Source organism: Podarcis liolepis, assembly GCF_965112155.1.
Source record: "Podarcis liolepis genome assembly, chromosome: 6".
In the NCBI taxonomy this organism is placed as follows: Eukaryota; Metazoa; Chordata; class Lepidosauria; order Squamata; family Lacertidae; genus Podarcis; species Podarcis liolepis.
Window position 1 is genome coordinate 22,860,064 of NC_139559.1, and position 24,574 is coordinate 22,884,637.

Genomic DNA, 24,574 nt, shown 5'->3' on the forward strand with positions numbered 1-24,574 from the left:
AGGTCTGTTCTTAATCTGAAACTGTTCTTAACCTGAAGCACCACTTTAGCTAATGGGGCCTCCTACTGCCGCCGCGCCGCTGGAGCACAATTTCTGTTCTCATCCTGAAGCAAAGTTCTTAACCCGGGGTACTATTTCTGGGTTAGCGGAGTCTGTAACCTGAAGTGTATGTAACCCGAGGTACCACTGTAATTCTAAAGGTATACTGAGACTGGACTTACCATTGCAGAAGCCTTGCTGATTCTTCTCCAGCAAGGCACGTTCTCCTAAATGCTTGATAATTTTTGATTTTCATATCTTCCAGTAATTTAGACATTAAGCTACTGGGTATGTAATGTTTTACACTTACACACACACACACACACACACACACACACACACTCCACCACCCTCCAGATCCACCGTAAAATTGGTGTTACATTGGCAGCTGTCCAGTCCTCTAGTACATTAGGCCAAATGACACATTTCTGTTAGAAGATTAGCAATCCACATATGCTTTAAAAACACTTGGGTGGATTCCAGCGATGAGTTAATTTTTAATTGACCAGTAATTCATTTAACTTCATCTATTGCCCACACTATCTGTGTCAGCTCATCAGACCTACTTCCTGAAGAAGTCAGATCAGGCTATCTACCTAAGGCATCGGCAAACTCGGCCCTCCAGATGTTTTGGGACTACAATTCCCATCATCCCATCACTGGTCCTGTTAGCTAGGGATCATGGGAGTTGTAGTCCCAAAACATCTGGAGGGCTGAGTTTGCCTATGCCTGATCTTCCTCAATTCTTCCATGGTTAAATCAGACTCAAGAGTTGGAGTGGGACTATTAGATCATCTAATACAACTGCCTACTCAATCCAATCTCTCTCAATAACATGCCAGTCACTCCTTCCACTTCCAGAAAGCCAAAAGGCTTTGTGTTACCTCTTTCAATAAGAAACCAGTCTCTGCCCTTTCTCCTTGCCCTTTAATTGAGGTGAAGAGTTATAGGGTGGTGTCAATAAGGAAGAGCTTTCTGGGACATAACCAACAGCAATTACCCTGTTCAGCAAAATGAGTTTTCCTGCTTCAGTCTCCTACGCAAACCCACACTGGGGGAAAAGAGGGACAGTAGGTTATTCACTAGTAACTGTGATATCACAGGAGACATGCTAAACATAGTGCTTCTAGCCTGTTAAGTATGCCTGGGTTAAGTATTATATTTAGCCAAATCCCCTGTGAGCTGGTTCCAAGCTACTTCAGCATGAAGTTTCAGTGGGGAGTTAACATATGAAGAGCATTTGCCAATGGTACTGAAATATCATGCTCTTTTAAATCATGTAACATCCTGTTTTCCAAAGGCATTTCCCACTGAATGACATGCAGCCATTTATTATACAGTGGTACCCCGCAAGACGAACGCCTCGCGAGATGAAAAACTCGCAAAACGAAAGGTTTTTTCGTTTTCGAGTTGCCTCGCAAGACGAATTTCCCTATGGGCTTGCTTCGCAAAACGAAGCTTGCCCCGGGGACAGCGGGTCTTCTCTTTTGAAGCAAGGGGCGGCGGGGAGAAGCGATCTTCTCCCCGCAGCCCCAGGTCCGGGGACAGCGGGAAGCGCTTCCCGCTGCCCCCGGACCTCTTTTGAAGCAAGGGGCTGCGGGGAGATCGCTTCTCCCGGTGCTCCGAAGCCGGGCGGGGGGGAGGGAACACCTTCTGAAGGCAGGCGGGGGGCGAAAGTCTTTGCTCCCCCCTGCCTGCCTGTCCCGGAGGGCTTTTGAAGGCAGGCGGGGGGGAGCAAAGACTTTTGCCCCCCGCCCGGGTTCAGAAGAGGTCCAGGACCTCTTCTGAAGGCTGGCAGGGGGCAAAAGTCTTTGTTCCCCCTGCCTGCCTTCCCAGGGGCTTTTAAATCGCCCCGGACAGCGGAGAAGTCCTCCGCTGTCCCGGGGCGATTTTAAAATGCCGCCCGCCAGCATTTTAAGATCACCCGGACAGCGGAGAAGTCCTCCGCTGTCCCGGGGTTTTTTAAAATGCTGGGGGTGGGAAGAAAAGCCCTTGGCCCCCCCCAGCCTTCAGAAGAGGTCCGGGGACAGACTGTCCCCGGACCTGGTCTGAAGGCGGTTTCCCTAGGAACGCATTAATTGATTTTCAATGCATTCCTATGGGAAACCGTGCATCGCAAGACAAAAAAACCGCAAGACGAAGAGACTTGCGGAACGAATTAATTTCGTCTTGCGAGGCACCACTGTATCCGGGTTATATAGTATTTCCTAGTTCCTTAGTATGTAAGTTGGCAACCAAAAGTTGATGGATCTTGCATATGTAGCTATATAGAAAGATGTGAATATTCAGTCTCAGACTTCATAGAATCATAGAACTGTAGAGCGGGAAGGGACCTCGAGGGTTATCTAGTCCAATTCCCTGCAATGCAGGAATCTCAACTAAAGCATACATGAAGGATGACCATCCAACCTCTCTTTAAAAGCCTCCAATGGAGAATCCACCACCTTCCAGGGCAGTCTGTTGTCAGTAACTTGTCTGTTGGCCTGCACTACATTGGCCTTCCAAAGCACTGTGTTACCTGCTGGAATATCTGGTGATGCAGTGACCATTCAAACTCTTACAAGTTTTATCTGCTCTATCTATTGACAACCACTTGGTCCCCCTTGTAAGATGTTTCCCTTTGACTGATGTCCTTTTTGGACAAAAGATTCAAAGCAAATTCCAAAACAGATTGGATTATTTCAGGCCAATCTAGATGGGAACAAAGGAAGTTGCCTTATACGAAGGCTGGACCAAATAACCCACTCATCTTTCATAGGATCCTTTGTTCCCTGGTGAACAGTGCTTGGGGAGTGGGGCAGGCAAAAAACAAAACTTAAGGCAGGACTGAGCTTACTTTAATGATGAGGTGGCCCATTTATTTATTTTTAAGAAACAAAAAGCAAAGCTTCACCGTTGCTTCAAGCAGTGGCTTAGCAGCCTGGCATTTCTGTTGGGAGTTTATGCCCCAGGGAAATGATACCACATCCTGATATAGCATCTTGCCAGGATCATTCTTTTGGGGTGTGGGGGGAGAAATGGCGGCTCTCATAGGACCTTAGGCAATGAAGGATCTTCCTCACTACCCCCTTTTTCACTGGAAATGCCAGGGCTATCCACCTATGGCTTCTTTCTAAGTAAAAAGAATCCCCGAGAGTCTGTAGTTGTGGAAGAATGACATGGAAACAGTGTGTGCAGCACTGCTTAACCCTTCTCTTTCTTCCCTCCCCCAGTTGCTTTCCTAAACTCAAACTCACAGCTTTTAATTTCTATTTTTTAAAAAGAAGCAGCTGCCACAGCCAGCTGCTGGGGAAGAGGCATGCAGCTGGGTGTCACATCTAATTTGGCCTTGAGAAGCATGAAGAACAGCACAAGTTCTCGTTTCTTCTGTGTTATGTAGCCACGCATTGGCAAGTGGATGTCTAGCCCACAGTTCCTTCATTACAGTTAATTTTGCCCATCCAGCTGCCCTAACAGGTTTCATAGCTACTGCAGCCCAGGTGGAATCCAATGGGACATCCCTCCATCCCCTTGTTCTACCAAGTGACAGTACCTGCCTTTGAGATGAAACCACAACATTTCTAGTTTTGTTTTTTAATTGAATCACATCTTGCAGACTTGGGCTTGAAATCTTTTCCGACGCAACAACAATGACATATGCATATAGTTAAAATGGAATTTATTTCATTAAACCAATATCAAAATTCTCCTTTGTTCTTCAGGATGTGAACAACATAAGAAAAATTTATAAGGAAAACTTTTCATTGACATTATAAAAATAACAAAATAATTCCTATATATATATTCCTGGTTATACATAAGACATTATAGTTTACATTCAGAACTTATTTTTGGAGACAAGCGCAATGCAAGGCTCAGTCTCTTTTTCACATGCGACCCAACGACGTCAAAGCCATTCATCAGAGGCATATTTTTGGTGTCTGAAGCTTTGTAATACCAGCCTATATAACCACCGAAATATGGCATTGTATGATTTCCTCAGCTGTGTTTATGAACTTTTAAAAACATTGTAAACCTAAGCCTATATCACTATTATATAGAAGAATTAGTAGTACAGCATCAGAAATACAGTGATAGACAGGCTCTGGGTCATGCAGACTCAGGTTCGCCTGGACCACTTGTTATCTCTGGTGCTAGATACACCTGATAGGAATAAGTCTTGCTTGCACTGTGATGAAAGCAAAGATGTGTGTCATTCCTATGTCCTACAAAACTAACACTTCACGGCCACACTTAAGACAAAAAAGGACCACTAGTCCCAGCAATGTCAAGAGCTACTTGGTGATAAGCTCGAACAGACAAAGGGCTCTGTGAAGAGCTTTCCTTTCACAAAGAAACAGTGTTTAAAGCAAGTCCGGCTCCTTGATATAGATTCTTTTCATTTTTTAAAAAAGCATGAAGATATGTTCATTTTATAAAGGGCCTCAGTCTCATTTTCAGCTCAGGGTAGACGCCTACGATAAGCCTCCATTTGTTGTGAACAGTTTAATACACATTCAGATTGTGCGCCAGCCATGTTCACAAGTACGTCAGTCCAGAAATGTTAAACTAAGATAAGAAATCCTGCTCTGTCGATAGAAAAAAAACGATTGTGTGAATTCACTTTTGTGTGGCTGAAGACATGTGTCTATGGACCAAGCAAGATTTATATTAAGTGCACAGCTGTTACTGAAAATGGTAACTGAGGTTTTAGGCACCATGCTCCTGTCCATGACATCTAGAAGAACTCAACTGCATTCTGATGTCACAACTCCACTTCATGTTGTTGGCTGCCGCTTGGAAGGAGGCAGAAACATGGTGTGTCGTGATCAAATCAGTAAGTTCTATTAAACATTATGGAAGGGGAGCTAAACATGTGGTTGCAGCAGATGCACTTTTGCTAGAGTATCTGTTTGTGCCCTCAACAACTATTCCTTATGAATGAAGCACAAAGGTAAAATAAATAAAACCTGGGTATTTTAACATATGCTGAGCCACTGCACAAATTATTCATGCTCCACTACTGAAAGCACCTTGAGGCATCTTTAGAGGTTCACAGATGCTGATCACCTTTCTAGAAATCTGATAAAATTACATCATTTAAAAGATCCACTTTAAATGCTGCTCTGTTCATGTTAGAGGGGAGCAAATCTTGCCAACTCCTTCCTCCATCTGCAGCCCCACAACATATCTCACAACACATCCAAGGCTCCCCAGTCCCTAGGAGCAGATATGCAAAGGGAAGGGAGAATCAAGAAATCCCTGTTCTATGAACTCTGTTCTATTCACGGAAAGAATAGAAGTTCAGATCAAAGCACATGTATTTGGGAGTTTCAAGTTCCAGAGTGGAAGATTTCTGTGAGTCTAGGAGACAAATTCTGTAGTACATTAGTCTTATCCTTGCAAGTACAAGACTTCCAGGTTCCTTATAATGAAATACAAGGACAAAAGGATCTGCTCAGATACATACTTTGTGGATATTTTTAAAAGATTCTCCAACAAATGAGTATTTCTAAAAGATGCAAAATTGAATATTACAATCACTAGTAGAAATCCCACAAATGTATGCGAGATGAGGCCTCCTGGCATGGTGCTGATGCAGTATTAATTTGATTTGGATACTATATTTTCTATTTCTGCAAAAGACCACTGACATGTGGTTTTTAAGGTATTTACTTACAGACTGACCATAACTTGGTTAAACCAAAGTATTTGCATAAGTCAAATCAGTCCCATGGATGGGGTGTGTGTGTGTGTGTGTGTGTGTGCATCAAAAGACCATGAAGTTCAATTCCAGAAATTCAGCCTTACTGGTTTGTGTACCAGGCAGTTGAAAACCTACCAGATAACTTAGCACCATTAGCTAAATTTACCATACTGTTGGTAACAGACAAGAAAAAAACATTATGCTATATAAAACAGAGCTTAGTCAAAAATGCTAGTTAAAAAGGGCAGCAGTTCCAATAGTGCAGGCAGCAGACAAAGCAAGTGTACTGGAATAATGGAGTTTGCTTATTTTGCAAATCAATCCTTTTTAAAGTGCTGTGTTGTTCTTTGAACATACACAGCTTAAGACATCTTGGACAAGTCTGATTTGGGGAAAGGCAAGATACTGAATCTGGACTACAGTAATTTGCCCCAGTTCGGTAGCGACCCCTTGCTATATTGGGACCTATATGCACAGATCAGATGCATGTGAGTCAGAAGAGTCATTCAAGGTGACCACCATTGACACTGTCTTCTGGATAGTGATGCACGCTCCCAGCATTCTTGAAATACAGGTAGGAACTGTTATCTTCCAGGTGCACTCAACAATCCTTGGATCAGAACCACTATTCTTTAAGTATTAGCTCCAAAGAATTTGATAACATTTAAATAAGTATTAAGTTGGTATTAAGGCCAAGCAGAATCAAGGAAGGAATAAACCCAGCCTATGACTGTGTCAAACAATCAGAGAACCAGGGATAAAGTGAAATACTCATTTCTATCAGAGATTCCCCACTAAAAGATGTTAAACATCTGAAAAAACTCAGTTGTGATTCTCTCTGTTTCAAGTGTATGGGCATACAGAAGACAAATTACAGAGAAATCTTAGTAAGGCCAGAGATAAGTTATAGCTTTCAAGAGAGAGAGGAAAAGGTTTGAGAGATGCTTTGCTTCCCATTGTATATACACATTCTTTTGTCTCTCTGTCGCTTCTGGTCAACTAGGTTCTTGAAATAATCCAGTCTCTAAAACCTGCTTCCACTTTGGTAAACAGAGGTAAATTCAGCCATTACAAGAAGCAACCCCTCCTCCAAACTTTCCAGTCTCTGAAAAGATTATTATCTTTAGCCTAAAAAAACAAACATGTAAACTCATAGCACCCATCTTATTTATGGGATCTGGGTGCTCTAGGCAAATATAACACAAACACTGTAGGAATACTGTTCTTTATATATACTGTATGCCCCCACTCTGTGGATGGTAATAGTAAACAAGATAGTAACACAGTACTAAGTTTGTGCGTTGTCTTCAAAGAAACAAAATGGAGGTCTCTGACTACCATGAAGATGTCAGGAAAAGAGGTCACGAGTAGACGGCATCATATGGATCAGAACTCTGTGCTTTGTACCATCCCATAGGCTTCATACAGCTTGTAGAGAAGCTCCTTTTTTTCTTTCTCTGGCAAGAAGCTAGACTTGGCAGCATTTATGTTCTGCGAAAATTGGAACAAACACAGAAGTGAAGCTCAGCAAGTATAATATTCTGCTTGTGTCTTAGTATGCATTACTAGCCAAATCTAAGTGAAAGTAATGGATGCAGTTTCCAACCGTACATTCTCAGCTTTTCGTTAAGTGGGAAAATGGCAGCCTTTTAAAAACAGTCTTTAGGCTTTGATCACTTAGCTGGGATTAAGTCCCAATACTCCTGATTAGACATGCAAAGTGAAGCACACACAGTCATATTCCACAGATCTGGTAATCAGTTGATGCAACACTGCCTTATGCTAAGTGAGAGCAATGATCATCTATCTATCAGGACTAGTGAGGGCTCTATGGAATCAAAGGTAGCATTTTCCCAGTGCTACTCCTACCAAAGAACTTTTAAGTAGAGATTCCAAGGATTAAAGCTGGGACCTCCAGCATGCAAATTATTATTACCAGATTTTTCTACCGCTACTACAAAGCTTCCGTAATCACGATCACACTCAAGGCATGGAGTATTAGAAATCAGAAAGGTTCCTGGTGGGAAAATCAAAGTTTCAATCACTTGGCCCACTTCTCATTCCAGTGGCCCACCATCACTGCCACCATAAGAGGGCTCCAGCTCCAAGGGAAACTTAAGTGTGCAGAAATCCACATGATTCTCTCCCTTCAGTTGTCCATGCCTAATATACGAATGTCGGGTCTGCGGCAGGGGAAAGCTGTGCGACAAAGCAGTACAGCCCTGCTCCCTGATGGGATGGGGGAAATGCATTGACTTATAAATTAAGGACCCATTAAAAATCAAACACGTGTTTTCCTTGCCTGACCAATTTTATGCCTTTGCTGGTCAATCCTATGCTATGGGACATGTCTCAGTTGCCAGTGTTAGGGTTCTGAGTTTTTAATACCTTCCTCATTACAGCTACAAAGGTTTATACTTCTCTTTTGTTCTTATATTACTGTCTGTGTCAAAAGGACTTCAGGTCTGGGGCATTATGCAGGGATCCCAGACAGGAACAAGTGGACTCCCAACCTGTCCTCATGGGGGGGACCCTTAGCGGTAAGGGCTCACATTTCAACCTCTTTAAAGGGCTGGGTGGTACCTGCCACATCTCCTGGTTAGTCTCCATAGGTGAGAGAAGCAGACTACACTATGAGCTGCCCTATGTTAGTGGCCTTCTTTCCCCAAAACTCCTTACCTGTCAGGCTGGTGTGAACCACTGGCAGCAAACCATGGTGATGCACAAAAGTTGGAGCCTTGTGGGCTTATTGTTCAAAACTAAAATACTCCTCTGAGAGCGCAGCAATGCAAGCAATAGATGGTTCTGTGTTTTGACTTTCAGAAGCAGTTTAACTGCTGATCTCTGGAAGCAAGAACCTATCACCTCATTTTTTGTAAAGTTCCATATATGTTGGTAGTGCTGCTACATAAATAACATGTCATATGCTGGCTTGTTGGCTAAACGATGTGGTGACTCAGCACTCTCTTTCCTCCTGACATGTAATGTGCCTGCCAGGATGAGTCAACATTTCTCCAGAGAGATTGTAAACGGAGATTGTTTTTCCTGGCTTGTAGTGAAACTGAGCACTTGTCTCCATTTGTACGCCTTGTGTCTTTGTTTTCATAAGTCAAATCCTAATATATTTTCTGCATATCCACATGCTTTCTTCCTACATGGTTCTTCCTTTTTATGGGCACAGTGTTTAAAATAAACAATTATATCCATGCTCCCACATACCAAGTCAACAAGGCTCTTGGGGTGAATGGGCAGATATGTGCCCATTTTTTAAAAAATGACTAAGCAAAGAACTGACAGTTCTGGAGAAGGAAAAAGGGGGCTGAATGGGTGGGTAAACAGAAATTCAGCTAAAAATGGTTTCAAGAATGGGTGAGGAAACACTCCAGCTATGAAGTGGGGAGGAGGACAATGGCTGCAATAAAGGACACTGTGTTCTGTAATAAGCACTTGAATGAGTTTATATAGAATTACTCTTCTCAACAACTCCTTAATGAGTTAAGAAGCACTCCACTTCCTGGTTATTTTATTATCTGAAGTAAGGAGCTAAATCTATCAGTCAGAGCATGGGTTGAAGTGCATCAGTGCCTTACACAATGACAAAGTTTATGAACATATGCAGATACAGATTGTGAATTAAGATGTCCATTTACAAAGCAGTAACCTTTCTGCAATGGTCTTATAATTATGTGGGGAGCTGACTATCTACTGCGCCTGTCTATATGGCAGTTAAGAATCTCACCATACCTCTACAATCTAGAGTTGTGATTTGGTGCAGGTGTGGGGTACAATTCACGGAAATGGACAGGCTGCAGATGTGGTTCTATGCCCACCATGGTGAGCTCCTATAAGGCCATTTCTGTTTTGGAGAAGTAACTTTAGGAAGATTTACTTTGGCTGCAGATCGAAGCACAGCTTACTTGGAAGTAAGCTATTCTTTCAAAGCAAAGATGTTTAGGATCAAGCACAACCAATGTGAAAAACCGAAACCAATTTACCAGCCTCTTGAATTCTTCCTCAGTGAAGCCCATGCAATCACGAGCTATTTTGTAATCCGTGTTAACTGTGGAGTTGAAAATGAGTGGATCATCCGTGTTCAAGGAATAATTTGCTTCATCTTTCATAAACCTGAAAAAAAAAACAGAATTGAAAGAACATCAGGTTTTTTTTAGAGTATAATATGCATTTTCCTCATGGGGAAAAATATAGTGAAGCCTGTTTTCTATCCCACTTGTACTGAACCCCATAGACAATTTCCATTAAACTACAGTCCAAACACCAAATATACTTTTTATTTATTTTTCACTGTACAGTCATACCTCGGGTTACAGACGCATGGGGTTGTGCGAGTTCAGGTTGCGCATCGCACTGAACCCAGAAGTACTGGAACGGGTTACTTCCGGGTTTCGGCGCTTGCGCAGAAGCGCTAAATCGCGACCTGCGCATGCACAGATGCGGCGCTGCGGGTTGCGAACGTGCTTCCCGCACAGATCACATTTGCAACCCGAGCATCCACTGTACAATAATGTGACATGATACAACACATTTCAAGTAATCCGCATAAAATATCACAGGGGGAGAAATCACTAATAAATGTGATTTATTTACTATACATCATACATTTACTATTTATTTACTATACATCAAATCATATTAACTTTTCTCAGATGTTAAGAATAATATAAGATCCAATGTATATTGTTGAATATTTTCTTGTCATATTACTTTTCTTTGTTATAGAAAAGACAAATTAGATAAAGTGCTAACTGAATGCTCTAGAAGGCAGACGGCTTTCTCAGAAGTGGCGCCCTCCCTGTGGAACACCCTTCCTTCGGATGTCAAGGAGATAAAGAACTACACAACTTTTAGAAGACTTCTGAAAGCAGCCCTGTATCAGGAAGTTTTAAATGCCTGATGTTTTATTATGTTGTTATATATGCTGTAAGCCACCCAGAGCAGCTGGGAAAACCCAGCCAGATGGGCAATGTATAAATAATAAAATTTTTATTATTATTAGATGGCAAACTGGGAGGCTTAAACCTCATGGCTCGCCTCAATATTAGGATTTGAGCTGATAACTGGGTAGTGATTTTGATTCAATAAGTGAGAAATAATGTCAGAATAATTAAATAAAATGTAGCATGATTATTCCAAAGTTAAAAAAAAAATCCAACCCAAATCCTTACCTTATTAATGGATGCTTACTGAAGTTGGTTTGGCATGCACTAGTGAGGTGACTAGACCAAGGGCAGATCTGTATATTTATATAAAAAACAAAACAGAATCAGTACACATCCCCTTTAAAATACTTATGTTCATAATTTAGAAATGCTGGGCAGTGAAGGGAGACAAAACTGAGCTAGGCGGACTAATGGCCTGCCTTGATACAAGGCAGCCTCCTCTGTTAATATCACCTGCAGCTATTATCTGGTTCAAGTAACAAAGTTGGGAGACTTGAAAGACATTCCATTACCTCAAAATGCATATTTTCTTTCAACAGCCGTTTATATAGACTTTCATCTTCCAAGACATGGTAGCCATGGCCAATTCGCTCTGCCTTTAGGATGTTGACTGCCTATAGTGAAAGACAGGGGTGGAGGTGGGAATGTAGAATCAACTTTTTGCTAATTAGGTTACTCTCAATTGCGCAGTTCACGATAACTACAGCCCACGGCATTGAAGTGAGAGCAGCTCTATAAATTGTTTTGAGCTATGACTCCTATTATATAAGGTATACTTATCACAATCCGCTAAAAGCTTATTTAGAAACACAGTCATACTATGTATGGCACAGACCTTCTGGAGACCCCCCCCCCAACCCCTTGAATTGTAATACTAAAAAAAAGTGGGAGAGTATGGTTTAGTTTGTTTACATGAACAAGCATTGGGCTCACAAGTTCCTTCCTCTCTTTTGCAAATAGCAATAGTTTTCTTACCTGAAAAAGTAATCTATGTAGCTTGCACTCAAATCACAATCAAATTAGAGAGATGGGTGGAAGACAGAAATAAAACACCTGGTATAACTTTTTTTTCTTTTGGGTGCAGTGGGTGCAGCTCTGTTTGCCTCTCCTGAGTAGATTACTCCTGTGAAATTACACCACACTATGGTGGCTTTTTTTTTTTTAAGGAACAGTTTATAACTGTTTTGATTTTTTGTAAGGATTAGATGAAACGTACATGGATGTTTGCCCCTTGTGAGGAGCCGAATCCCACCAAATTTCAGAAGGGTAGCTGCAGCAGTCTTCTTGCAAGGGCAGCCCTTACACTTTGGGGGGGGTGTAACAAAAAAGAGAGGAATCATTTCATCTCCTGTGGTCTGAAAATTGCAGACATGAGAGGTAGCTCTAGGTAAAAGTATCAAAATTGCACACAAATTGGTCTAGCAGTTTTTGAGCTAGGCACCTTTAAAGTTGAATGGAAGGCAGAAAGAACTAAACGGGATTCACTTTCCACCCTCAAGATGCTGGAAATGGAGAGTCTAGGTAAAATTGTTCCCTCTGATTACAAACTTGACCTATCAGTCACAACAGAGCTCTCCTTCCATCCTCTCCCCCATCGTTCAGATCGCACATTCTACGGTTTGCTGTATATTCAGTGTCAATTGTCAGCCTTTCCAATGAAACAACATCCTTTTTGTTTGTTTGTTTGTTCTGCAGTACAACTTCTTACCTCCTTGACAACCTTGGGTGGCCCAACCTCACCAGCATGAACAGTTCGGTGAATGCCACATCTTTCAGCTTCCTGAATAAAAGGGAACACAAGGAAGAGAATAAAAACTGACTGGCAAATGCTAGAGATCCATAGAATTTCTTAAGGTAGCATTTGCTACTTTATCTTTCTTTGGTTGTAGTCTAAGCAGAGCTGCTAAAAACTGGAATATGCACAATAGAAAAATCTGCTTAAAATTGGTTTTTCTCCCGAAGAGGAAAATTTGTTATTTTATTAAAATACATGTAAAACTAAAGACTGTCACTTTTTGCTTCACAACAATCATGATAAAATGTGTAGTAAAATACCACTTAATGCCAAGGCTTCAAAGTGGTTTACAAAATATAAAAAACACAATAAAAAACACGATTACACAGCATTGTTAAAATACACAATAAAACAATTCCATTAAAACATAAACATGTGGAATTAAACTATGCAATAAAGCTCCTTGGAGATTAAAACAGGAGACTGGTTGAAAGTTCTTGGGCATGTCTTCAAATGCTAGTGGAATTACTTCATTGTAACCGAAGGTAACAATGATACCAAGATTTTTCAATAAGCCTAGCAGCAGTACATTTCCTTCCCTATCTCCTTCCCACTTTTATATGTTCTGGCACCTTTCCTCCACTCTTTCCAGGCATGGTCTGTGCTTTAAATCTTCGTGTCTGAGCACACGCACACCCTCCGAGTTTTCCCTGCAAAAACCCACTCTTTAAATCTTAATGGGAGGAAACAGCAAAACATGGAAAACCTGAATTGACGTGCTAAAGTCCAAGTTTCACAGGGGAAGCTGTGTAGGTTGGGGGGCAGTGGCAAATGCTTGGACAAAGAGGTTTTAAGCGTAGATCTGTGCCTAGAAAGATTGGGGCAAAAGGTAAGTGTGGACAAGCTTTTAGTCTGGTGGAAAATGTATTTCCCGCACCCCCAAGAGTCTTAAGTCTTTCACAGAAGAGCCTAGCATCCTTGGGCTAAAACTGGGTGAGCACCTGCAAAACTCTACCCCATGCATAACTGTTCACATAGTTGATAAAAAAATTCCAGCAAAAGCATACTGATTTATACCTGAATGAATCTACAGAGAGGAGTAACTACACCAATCTTCTATTTGGAAAGCTTTAGCCAGACATTTCTTACCTCTAGCCTCAGTCTGTGACTGAAGGTTTGCTAGCAGTTGGGATTAGGTTCTCGTACCTGTAGACAGTCCCGTTTTAATAAAAAGATGTAGCAGGTTTTACATGAGTGCATGATAATAAAACACTGGAATGGGAGTCTTATATGTTGTTCTTCTCAGATTGCATGTAAGGCAGGCACTGAGGGTTTTGAACTACCCACCTCCCCCAATCCTGTTCTTTTGGCTCCTTACTCATCATCTGAACAAACCTCATAAGCCTTCCGATGATCTGGGTAGGTCTCAGCATTTATCAACTCATCGCCAGCTAAGTCTATAGCGACCACTGTATCATTCTGATACTTCTTACACAGTTCCACCACTTCCAGTGACCAGCCTGGAAAGAAAAGCACAACAATCTTGTAAGGATGCAGTTGAGTTTCTGCAGCTGCCAATGACACACACACACACCATGTATAGGAAAATATTTGTCACATTAAAAACAGCACTTTGTTTTCTAGAGTTTCCCTCCTTTGACAAGGCCTTCTGAGAAGATCAGGCAATTGTTGGTAAGGTAAAAAGGTAAAGGACTCCTGAACGGTTAAGTCCAGTCAAAGGCAACTATGGGGTTGCAGCGCTCATCTCGCTTTCAGGCCGAGGGAGCCGGCATTTGTCCACAGACAGCTTTCCAGGTCATGTGACCAGCATGACTAAACCGCTTTTGGCACAACGGAACACCGTGACGGAAGCCAGAGCGCATGGAAATGCCCACCTTGCTTTGATAGAGAACAATTAAAAAAATACACACCATGGTTCTATAGAAAGCACATTATGCAGGCCACTAAGCTATCCAGGATCAGAGAAAAATACAAATCCTAAAATGGTCTCCTGTGAAAAAAGCAAACTTGCAACAATAGCTATTTTTACAAAAGCTGTGAAGTCCAGAGGTCAGGAGTTCAGAGAATGCTAAGCACCTTGTTAGGTGTGATTTAATTGGGTCAGCTGCCAGACAAAATAGAAAGCAGATGGGAAGATAAATATAAGCCTCTTCTAAAATACTGAGGACATCTTAATAGTGTGTGTATGAGAGGATGGGGAGGAAGATTTGCGGTATAATTGCAAACATTGCTGGAAAGCAGTTTCTGCCAGAACCCTTTCCATTTCTTGGTTTTCAGCAACTCTAGTTATGATTTCATAGAAAACTGTAAGTTTGGCATGCAATCAAACTCAGCAAACACTCTGGATGCACCATGATTTTTTAAAAAATCTAGAATCCCATCAATTATTGCATTACTCTACTCACTCCTTCGTGCATGGACCACTATAATTTATGCATGATTACAAGCCGGAGAAAAATGGCACACTGTATTTCATTGATCCAAGCCAAGGGTTCCCAAACTGTGGTCTGTGGACCACCAGTAGTCCAAACTTCATTCAGACAGTCCATGACATGTCTGGATTTGTGGTTGAAGACAGTTGAAGATGGGAGATGGCACACCCATCACATTAAATTTTCACATTGATTTTTAACTGTATATTTATTGTGTCTTTTATTTCTTATATATTGTATTTTCTTGTATTATTCTATGGAATTCAAACTAAAATACAATAAAATCCAGGGTGCACCCAGGGTGTTAGCTGAGTTTGTTTGCAGGCAAAGCCGACAATTTTTAAGAAATAAAAATATAACTGGTTTCCCTAAAAACCAATTAATGGGAAGTGTTCTGACAGAAGCTGTTTTCAAGCACTGTTTACAGGTATACTGCTTTCATTCTCTCTCTCTCTCTCACACACACACACACACACCCAACTTCAAAAAGCAATACCAACAAACTTTCTTTCTTTCTTTCTTTTGTACAACTGAAGAGGTCCAAGTAATTGCTATATTAGTGAATCAAATGTAGTTTTATTTAAATATTTTGCTTTTTATTGTACCACTTCCTAAGTGCTCTGGGTAGGCAACCAGTGGCGTAGCGTGGGTTGTCAGCACCCAGGGCAAGGAAAGTAATTTGCGCCCCCTAACCCGTGGATTTGCGCCCCCTAACCCGTGGATTTGTGCCCCTAACCCTAACCCCCAGATGTTGCGCCCGGTGCGGCCGGGCCCCCCCCTGCACCCCCCACGCTATGCCACTGTAGGCAACTGTTCAAGGAAAGCAAACCATTAAAACTAATCAGCTAATTTAAAAAAACAGTATAGATCTTTTCCGCCTTTGTTATTTGGTTATTGAATACCAGCTGAAACAGGTAGGTATTGCATCGCTCACGCTTAGACAGACTTTGGGTGGTTTACAGCCTTTTAACCCAACAAGAACACCTCTTTGCATGTTATTTAACTTAGGCATAGAGGACAGTTGGTCTTCTATCTTAAACATCAACTTCAAAGGTCCATACAGCGAAATATGTCTGCTGTTGTCTAATCTAAACAGCTTCCATGCTTTCTTACGCTGAAGCGCTATCCCTGCATTAAGGTCATGTATATCAGAGTGTTTGAAAGAACAAGGGGAAGGATATCTCATTATCTAATCTGCAATTGCAAAGGTTCTTTTCATTATTGCCCTGGGCCAACCGCAAGGAAAATAAAGGAGCAGTGAGTTCAAATATTTTCTTCAGGCAATAGTTAACTTATAATTCAGATTTGACTATTTAGGTTAGACTTTATTGGAGAAGACCTCCTCAAGAAGATATTTTCAGGAGATACTCACAACTGTTTCCTATTATTATTATTTTTACATTTGTTAGTCAATTTCCTCTAGACATGCTTGTTACTACATAATTCCATAGCTGGTTTGAAAGCTGTATTATTGCTCATTGCTCAACTATTGTTCTGAGTAAGCACAGGGTTAGCACAGAAGTCACAATGGAGTTAGTTATGCAAGTGACTATATCTGTACTGCAGATTATCTTGGCCCTGAACTTGAGTCATTCCAACCACAATGCCAATCATAATATCAGAGCTGTCAGATTTCCACACACTAACAGGAAAGTGTGACCCTTTCCTTATAAAGCAGTGGATTAACTCTGTCTTGACAAGTCTCAGTATAAATGCCAATACATTTTCAGAAGCTTAATATGGAAATCACTTAAACAATAACCATAGCAGTCAATTCTGTGACTTCCAGCTGTGAGCTAAGAGGAAGGCACGTTTGGCAAATCCTCACTGGAAACCTATGTCCTGACTATGGAAGGATGTGCGGATCCAGAATTGGCCTCAACAGTCGCTTATGGACACACTGTTAAGACCATATTCATGGAAGACAATCCTACTCGGCTGCAAGTGATCACCAAAGAAGAAGCAGCCAAAGCACTTCAGGGTTCAATCCTGCCCATACCTGAGGTTCAGATGTGGAAGAGCAGAGGGATGATCACCCTCCAGCAGATCCAGCCCTGCCAGTGATCCTGAGGAGGTTACCTGGGTTTCTGGCTGGCTCTGCCATGTAAAACAATCCTGCTATCAGGAACAGCCAATTCCACAAATATCTCATCAACGGAATCTTCCATCGTCATATTTGCCTTGTCTAAACTGAGTTTCCTATTTATTCATCCACAGCCATCCATCACCCATTACGGAGGTTGCACCTGGTTCAAATGAAAGGGAGAAATAGGGCAGCCCTACCCATTCTTGTGCCCTCCTGATGTTGTTAGACTACAACTCCCATCAGCACCAGCCAACAGGTCCAGTGTTTCAAGGATAATGGGAGCTGTAGCGTAACATTAGGAGGGGACCAGGTTGTAGAAAACTGAAACAGAGTGGGTACTATGGTACACTCCACTTACTGTATTTTTCTGTGTATAAGACTATATTCCCCCCCAATTTTTTAAAGTTTAAAATTGGGGGTCATCTTATACACAGAATGTTGCAACTAAATATATAAATAAATTTATTTCTTAATTTTGGGCTCAAAAATAGGGGTTGCCTTATACATGGGGGCGTCTTATACATGGAAAAATATGGCACTTCACATTTTTTATTAATTTATTAAAGTTGCAGTCACTTTATCTTGCCCAAAGCATCTTACAACCAGACAGACAATAACTCCACATAGATACATTGAAACCAAGAAGAAAGAGAAAGACTTTAAAAACATCCCACCCACTTCTAAAAAGCCACAGGTAGTTAAAGCCCAAAGGCTTGGTTATAGAGGAATGTTTTTGCTTGGTGCCTAAAAAGATATAATGACCGCTCTTTATTAAGAACAGCTGTTTGTACTGCACACAGCAAAGCACCTGTTTTTAGGTGTTCCAATTGCAATATTATTTTATAAAACAGGTGTTTGCTAAAGATGATAGTACAAACAACAGCTTATACCAAGAGGCTTGACCGATCTGAACTTCTGCCTGTTTGCAGCTTCCTTTCAACTTGCAGTCCAGTTCAATGCAAAGTAAGGTATGCCATAGTCCACTCAAATAAATGGACTTAGGTGCACCTAAATATATAAGCCTGGGCTGTAAAAAGGCTGTTCTAAGTTCCAGGCAATATTTTGAAATTAGCTCAGCAAGATCTTTAATACCTGCCAAAGTTTCAAGGCATAGACAAAGCTTCACTGACACTAACTTTAATTGACTGCTGCTTTCACAAAACTCAAGACAGAAAATTCTCATTAGCTTGGCAATCTGTGATTAAGATGGTATGTGGACTCTTAATTTTTTACATAACCATACTTCAGCAAAGAGCAGAGATAAGTTAGCATGTTGTTAACAATTAACTACCTACTGTGTAGTGCTCCGACACATTAAGGCAATTTGTTTTGTCATTTAATAAAGATCAAACCTCACTGTAATCATTTCAGACACTTCAGCTACATTTAGCAGACATTAATATCCAACCTGCCATTTTCTCCAAAAATTCTGGCAACAAACATCTTCTAAGATCAAAATATTTTTAGTCCAGAAAGCAGAACATGAGCCCAGTCCACCCAGGGACAGTTGTGGGCAAGATTCCTGTATTGCAGGTGGTTGGACCAGATGACACTGAGGTCTCTTCCAACTCTACAACTCTATGATCCAGCACTGCCTCACCTGGCCCTTCCTGGTGAACACAGCTCTGCCATCACTGCCATCACTCCCCTTTTATTTTTGCAACAGCGCTGTGGGGTAGGCTAGGTTAAGTTAACATATGTACATAAGCAGGAGGTCTGGGTCAATAGATTGCAGAGAGGTAGCTGTATAAATAGCATATATGTGAAATTAATATCTGAGGAAAAAAATAGAAGGCCAACATAGAAAATACTAAGATGTAATAATTTGTTAATTGTGTCATTAGAACCATGCACAGAAAGTGAATGAATGAAGGATGGCAAATAGAGAGAAAAGAACAACTGTGGAAGAAGTCCAAGATTACCAACACCAACCACAACAATTGCACTGTTAATTCATACTTGTCAAAAGTCCCCAGCTAATTATTACAAAATTAGCCCACTCTCTCATGCCTGAATAGTTAGCCACCTGTTCAAGTTTTCTTGGCTATTGTTATATGAAGTTATCTTCCTCCTGCCTCTATTTGTTCCTCTGTTTCTATCCCTGGGCCTACACTTAAATGAGAATAGTTAACGAGGTTATGTTGTGATTGAGCATCTAAACACAACGAATTACTTACTGATATATTGCAAAAGGATTTGACCTCAGTGTATGGGGAAGGGGTGGGGAGGCAGAGAGGTGAGCAAGACAGATTTGATAAAGTAAGAATCAGAGCCACAGATGACCTGTAATACATTACTTGGCATGTGACGCATGCAGCATAGAATAGACCTGGCTTTGATGTTGAAAGCCTTCTCTCCAGCTTTTAACCCCCGATTAACAAGGTTAACCACTTCATCTGGAGTTAGGTCTCCCCTGTACAAAGAAAAATACGAAGAGATCAGTTAGGGCATCGTTGTTTCCAATTATCAGTGCTCAAGGAAGTGTTCATAATCCTATCACCAAGCTGCTTGCATCTCAGGCTGAATTACAAAGGACTCAGTACAACCAACATCTGGGTACAACCAGCAAACAAGTCTGCCAGATAAAACCTAGTTCAGTGGTAGAACAGATGACAGGAATGCAGAAGATCCAGGTTCAGTCCCCAGCATCTCCATTTGAAAGGATCTCAGGGCTCATCCACACTTGCAAAGTACGAGAGGTTTTCTGTTTGGGTCTGAGCAGTTTTCAATTTGCCCTGCCACTTTCCCCGAGAAAACCCGCTCTTTAGCGCTGAATTGGAACAAACATCAATTCACAGAAAACCTGACTGATGTCAGCTCCAATTCAGTGGTAAAGAGTGGGTTTTCCCAGGGAGAAAGTGACAGGGCAAGCGGAAGTGTGGATGAGCCCTCAGATAGCAGAGTTGGCAACAGCAGACAATATTGGTCCTCAAGGGATCAATGGTCCAAATCAGGCTAAGGATGTCTCCTCTATTCAGATCCAGCAGTTCCCAAAACATTTTCTAAGCACCATAAACATACCAGAAAAGGTCTAGGTGCTATTCTTGGTATTAAGTCAAATGAATTTTACATCTGTATTGGTAATGTCCATGGTAGATCATTGAGTATTTCTATAAGGAAATGGGTTTTTCCAGCTGGAATAGCATCCTCCCTGTTCTTTATTAACATGCATGGCTTCAGTCTTCCCTGGCAGGAATTGCAGGCAATAGCAGCAAACTTTCCTCCCTTCTCTATTCTCACTCCCGAAACTCCCTTATACAAATTAGCAATGTATTGTCAAACAAAGCTCTGGTTTCTTCTAAACAAATTAAGAGTTAGAAAGATCACCTGCAGGGTTTCAAACCAGTAGCTGTAACAGTCAAAACTGCAAGGATTTTTTTTAATTCTTAAATAAGAGCTGGGGAAGAAAAATGCTTGTGTTTGAGCTCTGGTTCTTTTCTTCAGCTAAGAGTAACTTCTGCCAAGAACTCTTACAGCTGCTTCACACAGGCAAGATGGATGAAGTACTCGGGGCAGGAGGTCTCACTAACGTGGCAGCATTCTCAGAGAAAAGGAGGGATGGAGGAAAAAACACGACAGGCTTGATAAATCACCAGCTCTGCTTTCTAAAATAGAAAGCTAAAGGCAGATGGACTTCATGTGCTCTGTAAATACAAAAGCTGTGGATTTCATATTCTAAAACTAAGATTATTTTCTTGTCAAAAAAGTAGAAACACAAGGCAAGCCTCAACAATTCTGTTAATTGTGGGCGCATCACAAATACTTATTTTATTTATCCTACACACGTGGTGCTTTTTATTTGCAACCTGTTGTAACATAGTCCTATTGTAACCTATTTTAAATTTGGGTGTGTGGGGGCACGCAAGTCGTGGCAACTACATAAGGGTAGCTAGAGATCTTTCTCTCATGACTAATTACAGTAACCTAATATTCAACTCTGTTATGTCATATTTGAGGTGCAAGATTTTACTATCTGTTCACTGTCTACCTCAAGCAACGGCTAATTTTCTAAATATCCGTTTTCTGTTTTATAGTTGAAAGTTTAGTTATTTTTCTATTGTGCACAGTAAAGAGTTTTATGTAATTTGAAGAATCTAAATATGCTGCTCCATTAAGAGAGTGAGTGCTTGTGAGGATGATCCAAAAACATGGAAGTATTTTAACTAGGGAATGAAATTTTGGAGTATCACTGATTTCTAAGGGAAAGTTAAACAGTTCCTAATCCCTGTCTATGACACCAATTGGACTTTAATGCTACAAGCTTATGCATGCTTACGTGGAACTAATCCACACTGAGTTCAACAGGTTTTACTCCCAGGAAAGTGAACATAGCCTAAAATGCTAACTTTAACAATAGTGCACTTTCATACTTTTCTCTCATACTCTGGGGAAAATATAACAACAGTATATGCAAAGAAAGTCAATTAGATATCCATTGTTGAACCATATCTATCAGAAATGCATGGGCAGCATCCTTTAAGCCAGCGGTTCTCAACCTGTGGGTCCCCAGATGTTGTTGGACTACAACTCCCATCATCCCTGAGCTCTGGCCTTGCTAGCTAGGGGTGATGGGTGTTGTAGTTCAACAACATCTGGGGACCCACAGGTTGAGAAAGGCTGCTTTAAACAAAGAGACTCGTACGTTTTATTATTTAGACTCTAGAATGCTGCACTGCACTGATCCCTGGTGTAGGGTGGAGTGCAGTGAGCCATGTGAAGGAATTTCACATTGCCCTTGAAGATGTACTTATTTTCAACATATTTTCTTGAACTGCATGCTGTTAGTTAGTAGTATGCCACCAGCTATTTACCTCTCTTAAGAAGGTTACTTTATATTGTTATCTTACACCTTTAAGAAGGTACTCACTCTTCTTGGTTCCAAGGGATAGGATGCACTTTGCAGTTGGCTAGGAGGTGAGGGCTGTACCGGGCTTCAACATAGATTACACCTTCCTTTGCTTTCATTTCTACAAATTCATAAGCAATTCTTTCCACAGCCTCACGGTCCCCCCTGTGAATGTAAAAAATGTTGATTTCTATAATTGCTGCAGTCAATCAACAATCTAAACTCTACAAAACATGGATATGCGGTGCTGTGGGAGTTAATGCTTCTCAGCAGACCAAAATTCTACACCTCAGCAACACACTGTTCAAACCCTTGTGAATTTGCAAGACTGATATGACCACAGATTAATAAAATTTTATTTGGTACATTTATATCCTGTTTCCTAAAGGAATTTAAAATGGCTCACGATAATTAAAATCAAATAAAAGGAGCCTATATAGTCTCATCCAATTCTTAAACCCAAAATATTATGAAGCAGCTAAGCTATGTTTGCCACATTAATGCAGGAAAAACATTTTTCCTATTTGAGCATGAGCTACATAGGCTAATTGGAAAATTCAGGATACTTAAGTAGCCAATTAGCTGCAGCAATGAATCTTTTCGATCCTTTTTGCAATCCAAGTGGCAAGGCACTCAGTTTAACTCTCATACAGAGTTGCAGATAAGGAGCTGAAGAAAGTGGTTGTAGTTCTAAGTGTGCAAGTCAGATAAAAAGCAAAGTGTACTTTGGATTCACTGGATATGGGCTGTGTACTTATTCTGTTTTGGAATCAGCACTTTCTCTACTTGCCAATGTCCTCCTACCAGTCATCAAAATGTGACATTTCTGTTATTTATGAGTGCCTAAATTTAAAAGTAGTGTCCATAAGCTATGAGTCAGTTCTAATACACAATCTGAAAAAACAACAATATGAGCCAACACTGTCATTTCCTAAGCAGCCAAATTTCAAGGATGCCAAAAAAGCCTGTAGGTTCCAAAAGAAACATCCCAGTTCTTCCCAGTTTTTAGACACTGTGGCTTGCCTAGTCAGTTACTAGCATTCACACACCATGATAGTTCAGATGTAATACAAACTACTGTTTGAGGTTGCATGAGATTCAAATTCACACACTATCTCTCTGTCTCCTCTTGATTTCTTAATCGCCGCTATTGGCAAAGCACAGTTTGCCTTTTCATCCAAAATGTGTACCTCGTGGCACATATCAGTGGCAGACTTTAAAATTTCAGCAGCACCCTGTGCAACACCAAAATTTGGTGCCTTCCCATTTCTGGCCTTCCACTGTTTGTCATTGCTCAGCACCCAGTGTGGGCAAATGGGTTGCACTTCTCTAAATCTGCCAATGCCATACTAATCAATGATTATTTAAGGATTTAAGAGTGTTGCTACTTTCACAACTGAATGGATGTTAATTTGGATTTCAGGAAGTAGTATGCTCTCTATTTTGAATCATCCCTAAGTGACCCACTAAAAGTTTAAAGGGTTCGAGGAAAAGGAATGTCATGTTTGTTGTCATCTGTGACCTTGGTCTTGTATTTCCCTCCCCCCGACCCTGCAAATTAGGATCCTAGTTGGAAGGGAAGTAAAAGCTCTCCTTTTTGCTATTAGAGTACAGAGCAAATAAAAAAACCCCAAAAGCCATATTTCTCAAGTTAGCAGCAGTTGTGCTTTTCCTAAATATGGCCTGTCAGCAATACAATTAAGCCTGTGTTCGGTTAAGATCTAGATGGTTAATGTGGATCAGAATTTATTCCAAGAATCAGAATGCAAAAAATCTATGTACTGGAAGAGATTTCTCCAATGTGTCAAAATCAGTAAGCTCTGCAACCAGTTCAGTAGTCTGGTGATCATTTTGCTATGCTGAAAGCATATTGTGCTGGTCCCAATGAATCCAATCCTGCTGACAGCAGTTCTAGAACTGCCCACACAGGGCTTCAAGGACGAAGATAGATTACGAACCTGTTCCACTCATTAACTACTGATAGGGTACAGGGTCACCATGCACCAGCAAGTCACATACACCAGGCTGTTTCTTTCTCAGCGGGAATAACGACACAGATCTCTAAGCAATCTCACAAATTATAGGTTTGTGCTATTTTGGTCTAATGCTTTAATGGCAAGAAAACATAATCAGGGCAAAACCAAAGCAAGTTTTGCTTGGGAGTCATATACTATGCAACATGCATCAACAGCGACTCAAAGGGATAGAAGGGAGGTTTGACAACAGTAAAGATGGAGGAAGTTACTTTACTCACGCAATTGCTGGCATGTAGACAGAAAATTTTTCTAGGAACTCTGTGAGACTGATAGGTTCGCAGTAGCTAACATGTTGTAGAAGGCCTTCTACTGTATCTGCAGGAAGCTGTTTTCCCCTTTTCCTAGATGTTAAACAAAATACATACATCAACTGCTGTAGGCTTACTTGGGTAAGTTCTGAACTAAATTCTTTTAGTAAGTCAGTAAAGAAAACTGATGTCAGAAAGCCCTAGATATTTTTCATGTAGTCACTGGTTAATCTGATGGCACTTTCTGTGTCTATAATTCCTCTCTTACGCTCTGGAAGACTATAAAAATATACATTGTAACATATGTAGCAACATGCAAAGTGACTCTATGTGATTAATGGAATTATGTCTTTATTTTTAGATTATAAAATTTCTTGTTCTTGAAGGAGGCAAAGTTGACAGCCTGAGGACAATTCTCTTAAACCAATTGAACAAAGAATGTAAATGAAGCACACATTTGTAGAATCTTGGCTTTCTGATTAAATCA

General features: G+C 40.9%; 1 protein-coding gene across 1 annotated transcript in view; it reads right to left on the reverse strand.

The window, feature by feature from the left end:
• Positions 1–3,680: 3,680 nt before the first annotated feature.
• ADA (adenosine deaminase) overlaps positions 3,681–24,574 on the reverse strand; it is a 28,988-nt gene continuing 8,094 nt past the window's right edge. The window contains exons 3-11 of the mRNA XM_083508223.1: positions 24,058–24,180; positions 21,825–21,968; positions 19,255–19,370; positions 13,814–13,938; positions 12,392–12,463; positions 11,196–11,297; positions 10,909–10,976; positions 9,721–9,850; positions 3,681–7,216 (exon numbers count right to left, since the gene is read on the reverse strand). Coding sequence (XP_083364349.1) covers positions 7,112–7,216; positions 9,721–9,850; positions 10,909–10,976; positions 11,196–11,297; positions 12,392–12,463; positions 13,814–13,938; positions 19,255–19,370; positions 21,825–21,968; positions 24,058–24,180 — 985 coding nt within the window. The 3' untranslated portion in view covers positions 3,681–7,111. The remainder of the gene's footprint in view (positions 7,217–9,720; positions 9,851–10,908; positions 10,977–11,195; positions 11,298–12,391; positions 12,464–13,813; positions 13,939–19,254; positions 19,371–21,824; positions 21,969–24,057; positions 24,181–24,574) is intronic.